General features: G+C 33.8%; 1 protein-coding gene across 1 annotated transcript in view; it reads right to left on the bottom strand.

The window, feature by feature from the left end:
* The window catches only part of LOC149083391 (vesicular glutamate transporter 1-like), a 102017-nt gene extending 96515 nt beyond the window's left edge, over positions 1 to 5502 (bottom strand). The window contains exon 1 of the mRNA XM_089236663.1: positions 5185 to 5502. Within this exon, the coding sequence (XP_089092789.1) occupies positions 5185 to 5249 (65 nt within the window). The 5' untranslated portion in view covers positions 5250 to 5502. The remainder of the gene's footprint in view (positions 1 to 5184) is intronic.
* Between the last annotated feature and the right edge of the window lie 7989 nt (positions 5503 to 13491).

Genomic DNA, 13491 nt, shown 5'->3' on the forward strand with positions numbered 1-13491 from the left:
GTTTTTGGCCACACACACACTCACAACGCATATTCCGGCATGTACCGATTCGTTAGATATTCCGCAGAGGAATATGTACGAGGTCCATGTGCAACTAAGTGTTGTTTAGATAAGATTAAAATTAGAGTGCAATAATGTACATGATTGGTATTTAGAAAATCTTTGTGCGAGTCTGGTCAGTAATTAGTAAATAATGTGTAACATAAGTAATGCTTGATGTTTTTTTATCATATATTATTTTCGAGAAAGCCTGGAAATGCTTTTCCTTTTATGCAGCGCGCATAGCTACCAAATTTTACAGGTAAACCGTTGATCCTAGAGGCATATTTCTAATCAGAAAAAGAGGGGTGATGCGGACAAAACGCGTTTTATCCCTATTTATACTGTTTTTCCCAATTTTTCTCCTTTTCTTGAATTCAAATATCTCAGTGAATATTGCACTTAGATAGGCGTATTTTTTGTTGGCTTCAAGAAAGACAAGGCAACAACTTTCTAATTGGATTTTTGAGCACAGAGTGTCCGTAGAAAATGTTAATTAATTAATTTTTATATTTTAATCATATATAACCTGTTGCCACATGAATAACAGAATAACGTACCTGAGTTCTAGAAGTCATTAGGATATTATAACTAATTGGAAGTATGCCTGTAGACTCAACGGTTCGCGAGTTAGTTGCGGTGCGTGCTGGTAGGTATGCAATCTGTATCATGCAGCAAAATGTTTTAGGAAGTATCTTGTCGGAATATTGAAGCTTTCATTGAAACTAATAAATACAAGAAATCTCCTGCTCATAACATCTTTCAAAAAACCTTCATGAAAAAAGTTGTAAGCGGGAAAATGCTTTAAACGGGAAATTTCGATGAGCATTAGAGTTTGAAATACGAAAATAAGTCGCACAAGGCGGGGTAATGATTTAATTGGGAACGATATAAGCGCAATCCACTGCAAATACAGTACCCAATGCTATTAAAATCATTGGATAACTGGAGAATAAAAGTCAGCCAGAAAAAATGGTGTTTTGTTACTTTTAGGCACTTGATAAACATTTCTGTACCTATTCGATGTTCTATTTTCATTTTTTACTAACCATTCTTCGTTTTTGATGATAAATTTATAAATTTATAAATGAAATATATCATCAAATTTCAAAGAACGGATTCAAAACATTATTGTGGCATTGTAATTTTCACTCAATAAAATAAAATAATTTATTTTTTCGTAAACGAATTTTATTTACACTGAAGTTCTTACTGTAAAAATTTGACCATATGAACTACAAATCTCATTTTTTGACATCTGGAGATCGTTTCTTCAATTGTTTTAAAGAATGTTCATTTGCAGTCGAGAATGCATCATTTACATCTGCAGAAGGAACCAGAAATACCGAAAAACATGAACTGGACGAATAATTCTTACATAACGCCTTCATCGACAATAATCATCTACAAGTGTTGATACAAAAACCACACTCATCAATCGAAAGAAGACCTCAGAATACAACTTTGAACCCTCTCACAGTTTTATAGATTCAAATCAAAACTTGATCACGAATCTATTTCATAGACAATTAATGCCAGAAAAATTTTATACGTTCTGAGACAACCACTGAAACAGTATTTTTCAATCAGCATCACCCAAAGACTCCTTCGTTGAACACGAAGAAAATCAAATCAAAGACACCTTGTTATATGCCATGATCATTTGTTATAATTTCATTCTTAACTATGCTTTGCTCTGAAAAGCATATAGCTACGCATCTAGCTGAACCATTGGCAACTCCAATGCACACGCCAGAGAATCCGTGGACCAATTTTCTAAATATACCAATCTAGATCATAGCAAAAATAGTGGAACACATTACGGAAATTTTCGAAATTTTTCGAATGATACTGTCGAGCAATTAACTACTAATTCTGTCGAATAAAATACCACTGGTCAATACTTGATGAAAATTCGAGTATAATTCCATGAGAAGAGTTGATTCTAGATTCTATATCAAAAAGTCATCTATTCAGTGTATAAACAACGGTTTCAATTACTTGACTGCAGTCTGGGTATAATAGCAATTTTAATGTCCGTCAATGTAAAATACATCATATATTTATATAATAGCAATTTTCTAATTAAAAGCATACTTTTCTCCAAACGTTGAGATTTTGATTTGCCGGTTACAAAAACCAGCAGCTCAATAAAATTGAAATCGTTACCGTAACACGAGGTACTTTGCACCGCACAGTGTTTATTAGGAAAAACTCATGCTAGGTATGGCAAATATGTAAAATAATTTTTGAAAATGATATTGATAAAATCTGTATATTATCTGATATTGATATAATTAATCTATCTATATTCTAAGACAAAATGTGAGAAATGCCTGTTGCCATAAAAAGCCGCCACATTAAAAAAAAAAAAAAATTATGAATTTTTGAGTCAAACCACCCATAAGAGTGGGTTACTTTGCATTACCTAATGTAAATGATTATTTCTAAGTAAGACAAAACTCTCTTACTTAGAAATAATAATTGCATTGTTGAGCAGTTTTGACATACTTCATATTTATTGTGATACCACATACTATTACGGGACGCTGACAGAAAATTGATTTTTTTTTGGTCTTGAAAGCGAAAAATTATCAAAATTCAGAAGAGATGATAACTCATTTAATAAGTTAAAAAAAGTAACTAATGTGAATGAAATTTTGTATTATTTCATCAACATTTCATACCGTAAACCACCCAGGCTCTATCGACAATTGATAAAACTCTCTTAACTCATGTTGCCTCGGACATTATTATTTTATTAATATCTGTGAATTGCTCGGTTGAAGACTAAAACGAATTTAAACTTTTTTGCTTTAAACGACTTTTTAAATGTTGCAAAGTAGGCCCAGTTTTGCTCAGAATGTAACCATCTCATTACTATCGATCATATAATGATAAATAATCATTCAATTACGACTTTATAGGTATGATTTAAACGACAATTAGTTTCTACATATAAATAAACAGCATTTACGTTCTAAATAAGGCGTTTTTTGACAGCAAAATGCGATATTTTCTTGACAAAAATTCCAGGTGAAATCAACAAGCACTGACACGTTTAGAAATCTGAAATAGCAGATGCACCACTAACTCGAATACATGAGTTGACCGGTGATATCTCCTGTCAGTGAAAAACAAAAGAGTTTGGAAATTCGTATTAGAACACCCCTAGGCAACGTTGAATCATTTATCAGGATTGGTGCAAAGTAGCCCCGGATTAAGGTAGGATAAAAGTGATTTTAATAAGCCTCGATACTTTATCGAAGTTTCAAACACTTTTAAAGTTTAGTTCAATATTGGTCGCAAATTGAAATGGAATGGAAAAAATGAAATAAATTCTCATTTGCTAGAAAGCGGAATATCTTGATTTCAATACAGTATAACTTCTATGTTATTCATTGAAAAAAATTTGGGATATGATTTACTGGCAGGATAGTTATAGAAAAAATGATTGTAAATCGCATGTGAGCAAATTGAATCAAATGATTATCAACAAATTTTAACAATTCAAACTTCAGCTGATTTCGAAGCTGATAAAATATCTAGTTAATTAAACATCACATGAAGGCGGCATTAATCTCAAAACCTATTATATATACTGTATATATATATATATATATATCCACATATTTTTGTATTAAAAAATGAAAATAGCCACATGACACACACACACAAACAATAGACACTTCTAATTTTCTCATCGTTTAGTTTTGAAGTTGCGAATACATTTCAACTCTTACTACGTTGCTTGTTAACTAAACTTTTCTAAATTTTTAAACCATTTTTTCATCATAACATACCATTTAAATTACACTTGTTGACAGTGCGATATATCAGTAAAACTTGGTGTATTTATAAATAGTTTATTTTCATAATTCCTTTTGGAACTTTATTTTATAAAAGTCTATTCATTAATCATTAGTTAAACAATACATCGTACATTGAATTTGTTCAAATCTGTTTTTTTATAACATTCACTAGTTTTTGTCTAGTTAACATTTAAAAACTTGAAAAATTATGTCATTTTAAAAACACACAATCCCACTTATTCACTCATATTAGTTACTTATATTATTACCTTGATCACAGAATGGAAATTAAATTTATTTCTGATATATATCGGATATATCCCTTGATTTCATTTCAAGAAAAAGTAATTAACTTAATAATAAAATGTTTAATTTACTTAATAATATACTAATGAAAATATTTCTGATGAACTTAAGAAAGATCAGCGTCCCGAGGACGTTTACAAAAATTTAAACGCTCAAGCTCTAATTTTTGTACTAATTTTATTTCGAATTTACACTTCAGAAGTTGTAACACCCGAATAAGTTTATATCACTAATAATAATTTGGCACTATTTAAACGCAAATTTTTGTGTACTTTTTCAAGTATATATAATTTGTTTTAAGTTTATAAAGTTTTATACAACTATTATATATATACTGTTTATCCTATGTAAATTACGATAAATTTATCAGATTTTTACATTTCTGATGACAATTTATCTCTTTTCAAGTATTTTATATTATATATAGATTTGAACGATTTTGTTTTTGTTAATAGTTATCTTACCGGATTTAGTACATAAACTTAATTTTTCAGAAACAAAAAGTGTCACCCAAAGCATTTCCATTCAAAAGCCACATGAATTACTATCAACCGTATAACTAAATTACAGTAATGTTTCGATTCAAATTTTTCATTTTGTTATTAGTTACTTAAAATCATATTTAATTGTATTGTCTTTTTCAGTTCTCAAACCAAATATTTAAATAATATTAAAGGAGAAAAATTTTGTGCATGTACGCATAAATAATTGTATCCATACAAATTGTAGAATTTTGGTAGAATATAAAAATCATCAATATAATAATCTAAAAATTATCTAATTCATAAAATCTTGTATAAGAAAATGAAATTCATTAATTTAAAGGAAATTTAACTGCAAAGTTAATCACTATAAAAAAACAGTAACGTGAGCGTGCGAGTTCTGTTTTCTTCACATAATGAAATAAATGGCCACAGAAAATAAAAAAACTAATTCAATTTTCAAAATTTCGTATAAAATATATTAGATGAATGAAAATTAATTAATTAACTAATAAAAAAAACAACTTAACGTATTAATATCTTACCCAGGTCCATTTTGATCTTGAGCGAAGATAGCTCCTTTCATAGCACTGATTCCTCCGATCGGCATGTTCAAATAAATTAGTCTTCCACAAAGGTATTACACTGATTATATAAATGTACTTCGTTCGGTATGTTTTTTTATTGTTTGTTTTTCTACGATGAATATTATATTAATAAACTGTCGGCGTGGTAATACGTTTTCAACACCGATTAGCAAACATCATCATCATATTAGAAGTTTGTTGATCGACGCCGGAGAGATTTCGAGGGCCCCAAAAGCACGGGGCAGATAGATAATGTCCGTAGCGTCCTTTTCGGTGGATCGGTGACGACTGGACCTGCGATCGTTGGGAACACACGCGGAACGTCATTGAAACTCGGGGGAGCGGGGAAATGACAGGCAGGGGTCGCTCGCTGCTTTTTGTTGTTCATGGATTTCAAAGGGGAAAAACAAATTCTCGTGGAAATTAAAAATAAAGAAAAATCTTCCTCGCATTCCTTGCATACAAATAAATTAACACCTTTTTTTTCGAAAAATTCTATTTACATAAAACTATTTTTAATTGGCATGTTTTATTTATTTAATTTGTATGCAGTTCCAATAACAAAAGAAGAGAGAGGAAAGTAAGGAGCTTATCGTTGGGTATGAGAAGCCCAACAAATATTATTGGGAAACCTTTCTCTACCTGTGGAGAACTTTCACCTGTGAATAAAAAAATCGTAATCGACGAAGGAAATATATCAATATATTGATATACGATTCATATCTAGAGGGAAAAAAATATTGCTGCTCGCTGAAGTTTTTATCTGGTCATTTGTATCAAGTTATGTATGTGAGTATAGCGAATTGAAGTTTTCTTCATGTATACTATGTACATCTTAACTAAGCTGTTGAACATTTAATAGGCGTCTATCTGAATTGTTTAGAGCTTTTAACACTTTATTACACGAAGAAATTTTTTTTTGTTTTGTGCCTAGAATTTTTCAACTGATTTTGACTATATTTGGTGTAATTGTTTCAAATATTAAAACAGTTTTTCCTTATCTCAGCTCTACTTTTTGAGATTTGGCGCAGCTAAATTATGCAATATTTGACTGTATAACTCATTAAGTAGTGGTTAAGTTGAGTTTTTGACAGGGATGGTTCCTGCTTTTTTCTTTTCTCCTTCTCTATACTGCTATCAGATGATTGTATGAAGCCATATTTGTTGACATAACCTAGTGTTTACATATAACACAACTTATAAAGTTCTTTGTTTTCTTTCAAACAGAGCACAACTCCGATCTATCGGCAATTTGCTGCCGAAGGAGTTTTGCCGGAGGTGGCTCTTTGTTTTGAAGGTTGAGGAAAAGAAAGAATGATGTCCAGGTGAAAAAGATGTGTTATATCATCCTGATTAATTTTGCTAACACAGGTGAGTACACCCTAAAAATAGAACAAAAAAGCGTATCCTGCTTTTATTAAAAGAGCTTACCTTGAGTACTTTGGCTTGGTGTCCAAGGTAAAGTTTGGACTACCCCAATTGTGTGTAAAACTTGTACAGAACACTTAAAACAGCGGACTAATGGGAGAGAAGAAGTCCAAAACTCTTGGTGTTCATATCTTTTGGATAAACCGCTTTCATGACTGTTATTTTTGTATTGGGTGTAATACTGGCATAAAACCAAATAACGCAGCAAGTGGACATATCCTGATTCAGACTCTCTCTACAAGACCCATTGCTCACTCAACCAAAATGAAAGCAGAACATGACACCATAGCTTTGGTCATGGAGAAGATTAGGTTTCACGAACATCAATGGGTAATTTGTGTGGACATTAAAAAGGGTTAACTAACTTTCTCCTTGGTCAGTAAGAAGGAAGAAGGCCACTCTTGGGATAGAACAGCCAAACCATACCACTAAAGAAAAGAGTAGCCTTCGAGAGAGAACATGGTTATTGTAGAAAAAAATGTCAGTCGTGAACCCTTAGTTGGACGCGACATCTTGCCTCCGCTGCATATAAAGATAGAGTTAATGAAACATTTCATGAGAGCTCTTGATCAGGATAGCCCTTGCTTAGCATACATAGGATAAAAATGCCCGGAATAAGTACGGAAAAATTTAAAGCTGGCATTTTTGATGTGGTCCTCAAATCAAAAAGCTCATAAACGATCCTCATTCCGTGAATTCAGAGCGAAAAGCGATCTCATTCGTTCATTACTTGTACAGCCGTTTATCCGAAAATCTTGGCGATATGAATGAAAAACAGGTGAACACGATTTCACCAGGACATAAAGACAATGGAGGACCGATACGAGAACAGACGGGGTACCCATATGACGGACGATTACTGTTGGAATCTGCTAAAAGACTGTAAGCAAAGTCCACTCAAGAATTTTAAACAAAAGCTTTTGGAGTAGAACATAATAATTTTTTTAAATTATGAATAATTAAGAAATAATATTAGTAGTAAAAAATAATAACTATTCTTAATAACAGAATAACTATGCATTGCCCTATGTTAGTTTTTAACACTTTTAACCCTTTCACGACTGGTGGTACTTAAAAGTACCGCTAATTCTTTGAAGATCGTAACATCTATTACATCAGGGTTTTCCAACTGGTATTCCGTGGAACCCCCGGGTTCCGTGAGAGCATTTTTGGGGTTCCGCGGAATCAAAAATGACGGAACCCCGAAAATCCCAGAACCCTGATGGCTTCAAAAATTTTCTTGTTACTATTTCACCTACTGATTTTTTATACTGATTTTTGTCCAAAACGTGTACTCTAAAAAAAATTTGGGATAATTTGACCTGTAGGAGGCAAACAATATTCGTGTTGGCTCCTTTCTTTCTTTCTCCTATTCTCACACACAAGTACCTTTGACAACAACAGAGTCAAGAAGACTTCATGGGAATTAGTATGCCCGAAACTCAAGATCTACATACGGATTTTATGAGGGTCTTATAAGGGTAGAAATCGTACAACTGAAACTTCTCTGAAAATGCTCCCCCCCATAGACCTCAAAGAAAATATCACAAAAATGCAATGGTTTTAATTGCATTTTGTTTGTTATATAATAACCATTCTTGTGAAAACAATTAAAACAACATTAAATTTTTAAAAATCATATTATAAATTATACTTAAATAACCGTAATTCACATCACATCACCGTTGCTTAAATCTCGAGTTTTCTTATATTGTTCTCCTAAAGATTTAAAAGAAAAAAACGTAACTTTTCACTTTAAAAAAAATAAAAAATTTTTGTTCTGTTTTCCATATCTAAGCAAAGCAGATAATGTATCGGACCCAGCTCTTTAAAACTTGTCTAAAAGAAAAGAACCGAAATGCTGGACATTAGTGCTTCTCAAACCATGCGTCGTGGCTCTCAGGGGACACCAGAAATCTTTGTCAAGCGCGTCACGGCAAGCTATCAACATTGCCTGACTGCCTGTTTAGTGTTCTGAAGAGGTGTTTTTTTTTAATATTCTGGGCAGGGCCATAACTAATGAGAATCCTGAGGGTTGCAACTAGGTGCTGTGGTGACCTGGACGTCGCACCGGGGGAGGGGCGCAAATTTCACACTTTAATCTCTCCTTCTACCTTAAAAGGGGGCGCCACGATGCGTACTTGCCCCGGCGGACTAAAACCATATAGTTGCGGTTCTGATACCGTATCTCTGTCAACAATCAGTGAATTAGTTGATCATAAGTTTTCAATAGAAATCCAAACATTTGGAGTTCGAGTTGAAGTGAAAACGTCGAGTAATTGAAGTTTTTCAGACTTATATATGTATGCCCTGTTGTCTGTTTTTTGTTCCCGACCTCGTAAGGGGACTTCGGTCATTTGAGCCACATGAGAAAAACCGCCACCCATCGGAAGAACTCGGGAAAGACATTGACATTGAACGGCATTTTTTTTCTTCCGATCATTCCTTTGTTTAATGTTGAAAGAAAAGCGTAACTTATTTCCCACGAGTGACCGTTATATTGTATGTGGGTGAGTTCACCGAGAATTTCAAGATTCCGCACCCCAGTAACAGATAATCGCTCTCAATGTCCAATCAGTGCTGCTGCCCTTTCACTTCATGTTTTATGTTTTTGCTCAAGTTAGAATTTTTTACTTGTAAGTAATAAACCACGATATCAAAGTTTGTGCTCTCTTTCATCGGAGAAGCAATGATTTAGCGATTTTGGTGTAGTTTTCCCGTGTTCTTATTTTGTGTGAAGTGCCTCAGCTTGTCTTTTTTTACTCTGCAGAAGCGTAAGAATAAATAGTTATTGTTCATATTCACTATAGCGGATTCTGATTTGGCATACTGGACCGGGGGGGGGGTGAGAATTCACTCTTTCTCTTCACTTTGATCACTCGTTCTAAATTCCTCATGGGTAATTTTGGTGTATACCAAAATTCACATTCAACGCAGCTGACCAAGTGCAGTGAGTAGTAATTTTTTCTCTTCTTTTGTATTTTGTCATTAATATTATTTATTTATCGTTAAAGACCTTTAATCCAGGGTCGTAACTAAGACTTTTGTGAGGAGGGGCAAACATAATTTTTCCGCTCCCTCTACACCAAATTACGATGATTTTACAACGGTATTTTTGTTCTTTCGTGATATTTGCCACCCCTCTAAAATTGGGGAAGTTGCTCCTTTGCACCCAACCCCCTAGTTCCGGCCCAGAGTTTATCAAATATTTTTTTAAATTATTTTCATATTTTCTTCGGACAGCTTCTTGCATTTCGTGAATTTTAATGTGAATACTTAAGTGAAAAATCAGCTATACTTGTGTATCAATTGCCATGATTAAAAAACCGTGGGTATTTGTGGAATACTACTCGCATAGCAGTGGAATATGGTAGCCTAGCCCGATAAGTTCGCTTTCCGACCCCACTTTGTATGGTGAAAGTTGTTTGTTTTTGCGAATTCTATCATTCTCCTTACAGTTCTTAATATCAGTTTAGTTACACCATGTATAAAATAACCGCATAATACATGAAATTGCTCGTGCGTGCGTGCGTGCGTGTGTGTGTGTGTGTGTGTGTTTCATTGATTCTCTAGATCTTTCATAATAGTTTTCAACTTTACCACAAAAAATTACTATAATCTGAGCTTCATATATACATTACCATGATAAAATACTATCGCATTTTCAATATAACTTTTTAAATATACTCTTAAAAAGAAAAAAAAATCTAAACGTGAATATATATCATATCGAAATATTTGAAAATTCCGAAGTTAAAGATAGTTTGAATTTTTAAAAAGAGAACCTCAACACTTTCAAAATTATTTTGATTATTCCATTGTCTACCGGGATTAGAAACAAGACTGTCAATTTGAATATAAATAATTACTTTTTGTAACTATATGTTTGCTTAATATATTTTAATATAAAAGTTCATAAAAAAACAACAAAGATCAATGTTTGTTTTTTTTTAATTATAAACGTGAGAAATAAACACCACTCACGGCATGTCATTATATAGAGAGAATTGGAAAATAATTATTAGATGGAAAAAGATGCTTTTCCCACTATTCATTATTTATTCTCAAAGTAATAATTGTTTTCCCCTCACTCCCTTCCCCCATGAGAGTGTTTTCGTTTGTTGGTTCTTATTGATTACGCCTGTATTAATTAGCTGCTATTATACCTCTTTTTTTTAGAATGCATGTAGACATGGGATTTGTACTGAATGTCTCTGGGGTACCCAATGATGAGAGAAAAGTTTCTTCGGAAACAAATGTCACTAACAGAAAAATCATTAGTTTCCGTTTCTCCCTTTATCCTTTTCAGTAATTTGTTGTGGATTTTGATTTTTTTTTTCTCAGCAAAATAATAAAACAAATCCTAAAGCCGTAAATTAAGTATCAAACATATTGTGTAGTACAATATGTAAAAAAAGTGCATCTTCAAGATCGTATTTAAATATTTCAAATCTTCCTTCACTTTCCAGAAACTTGAAAATTTACATAAAGAAAAAACATAATTAGGATCCTGTGGTTATTTTTTAAAGTATGTTTCACGTTTTAATGCTCATCAACGTAGTAGTTACAGATTAAATCCGTTTTTTGGTCATCTCAAGTTCTGAACATGATGAAAAGTCATCAAAACTATTTACTATTTCTAGAATGTGAATCCTGTTGCATTGATAACATGATAAATTTTTTCGTATTTCATCGCTTTGTAAAAAATATTTTCAAGAAATCATTAAAGTTTTAATTAGTCAAATGCTATTTTCAGTTATATGGAATTACTATGTGATCATTTCGATTTTTTAAAAAATTTCCTTTTAACACTTCTGTACGGACACCATATTTATTTTCCAAAAAATTCACACGAGAACTGATATGGACAAATCGAAATTTTTTATACAAAATTTTTTTAATACAAAATTAAAACATTTGGGTTAAATGCATAGATAAGAGGTTCTTTACCAGGGTTTTGCGAACAGAGTTTTTAATATTGTTATACGCTGAATAATATTTGTAAAGTGGTCCGTGATTTTCATTTTATTGGCCTTGGGGGGGGGGTCCGGGGATTTTATATTATTGCCACAAAGGGTCCGTGAAACACAAACATCAAGAATCATTTACAAAGATTAATATAAAGAATAATAGGTTTATCTAAAATATACTGAAATTTTTAATTTCAATTTAATTTTTAAATTTAAATAAAATTTAAATTTCTAATTTTTAAAACAGAATTTTGATAAAGTATATTTCGGGAGAAAATTTATTCACGATGGGAAATTATTTTTTATTAAATTACTTGAATATTCGATTTATTAGTGCTGAATTTTAATGAAATCAAATTATATAACACACATTTTTGTCTGTCTTTTCTAATACACTATCTACCAATAAGTATTTGGACACCTGTGATAGAAAAGAAAAACTAACTTTATTCAAAATCAATAGTTGGTAGAGCCTCCACGAGAAGCAATTACAGCATGAACCCTCCGGGGCATACTTTCCACAAGTCCTTGTGTGAACGGCTAGTGGTATTTTCTTCCACTCGGCTTGGAGAAGACATGTCAGTTCCTTCACCGATTTTGGACGGGTAGGGCACCCCTTAATTCGGCGATCCAACTCGTCCCAGAGGTTCTCGATAGGGTTCAGGTCTGGGCTCTGGACAGGCCAGTCCATTCGATGAACCCCATTGGCACCATACCAAGCCTTGGTTAACCTCGCAGTATGACAGCTGGCATTATCGTCCTGGAAGTAACAGTGGTCCACCCCGTAAAACTGCCACAACGTAGGAAGCACATTGTCATCCAAAATAGTGCAGTAGGCATCGGCGTTGAGCTTACCATGAATGGGGATCAAGGGTCCCAGTCCATACCAGGAGAAACACCCCCAGACCATAATTCCACCTCCGCCGAACTTGACTGTTGGCAGAATGCATTCTGGCAGGAGACGTTCTCCAGGCAGACGCCAGACCCAGACCCTGCCATCCGAACGGTAGAGGGTGAACCTTAATTCGTCGCTCCAAAGAACCCGTTTTCACTGATCTACGGTCCAATTTCGATCTGCTTTGCACCACATTAACCGAGCAACGCGGTTGGACTTTGTGATCAAAGGCTTATGGGCAGCAGCACGACCATGAAAACCAATCAGATGTGCTTCCTTACGGATGGTATTCATTGAAACAATACTCCCGGATGCCTGTTGAAACTCCTCGCGGATGAGGGCCATCGGTTGGGTGCGGTTCTTCCGAATTTCTCTGGACAGCACCCGTCGGTCTCTATCTCCCAGTTTCGTTGGTCTGCCGACTCGGGGCAAATTCCGACAATCACAGCTCACCTTCCACTTCTTAATCACAGAGGCCACTGTCGATTTTGGGTACTTCAGCTCGCTAGATATGTCCCTTAAGGATCGGTCATTTTTGTGATATCCGATAATTATACCTTTCTCGAAATCAGAGAGCTCCGAACTGCGCGACATCTTGCATGCGACTAATGCCGATGTTGTTTCCTACACGATATATACCGGCGGAGGGCGTGACGTATCTCAGGACCGCAGATATCGTCATTTGCATAGGTGTCCAAATACTTATTGGTAGATAGTGTACAAGTAAAACCTCTCTTTTGCGGTCACCTGGACAAAAAAAAATTCGTTCTTAAAAGAAAGGTTTCCATTTATCAGGGGTTTAAAATGTATACTTTTATTTTACAAGTGGAAATTAGTATCTGGTCGTAAAAGAGGGGTGACCACATCTGAGGGGTGTTCGTTGAGAGGGGTTTCATTGCATTCCATTACAGTGTATACGTGCAATTTTTAACAAATTACTGACAAGCATTTAATGTGAATAAATTGAGTTTT

The sequence above is a fragment of the Pholcus phalangioides genome, unplaced genomic scaffold (assembly GCF_987345545.1).
Source record: "Pholcus phalangioides strain wild (caught in Gottingen) unplaced genomic scaffold, Ppha-v1.0 ptg000009l_1, whole genome shotgun sequence".
Lineage (NCBI taxonomy): Eukaryota > Metazoa > Arthropoda > Arachnida > Araneae > Pholcidae > Pholcus > Pholcus phalangioides.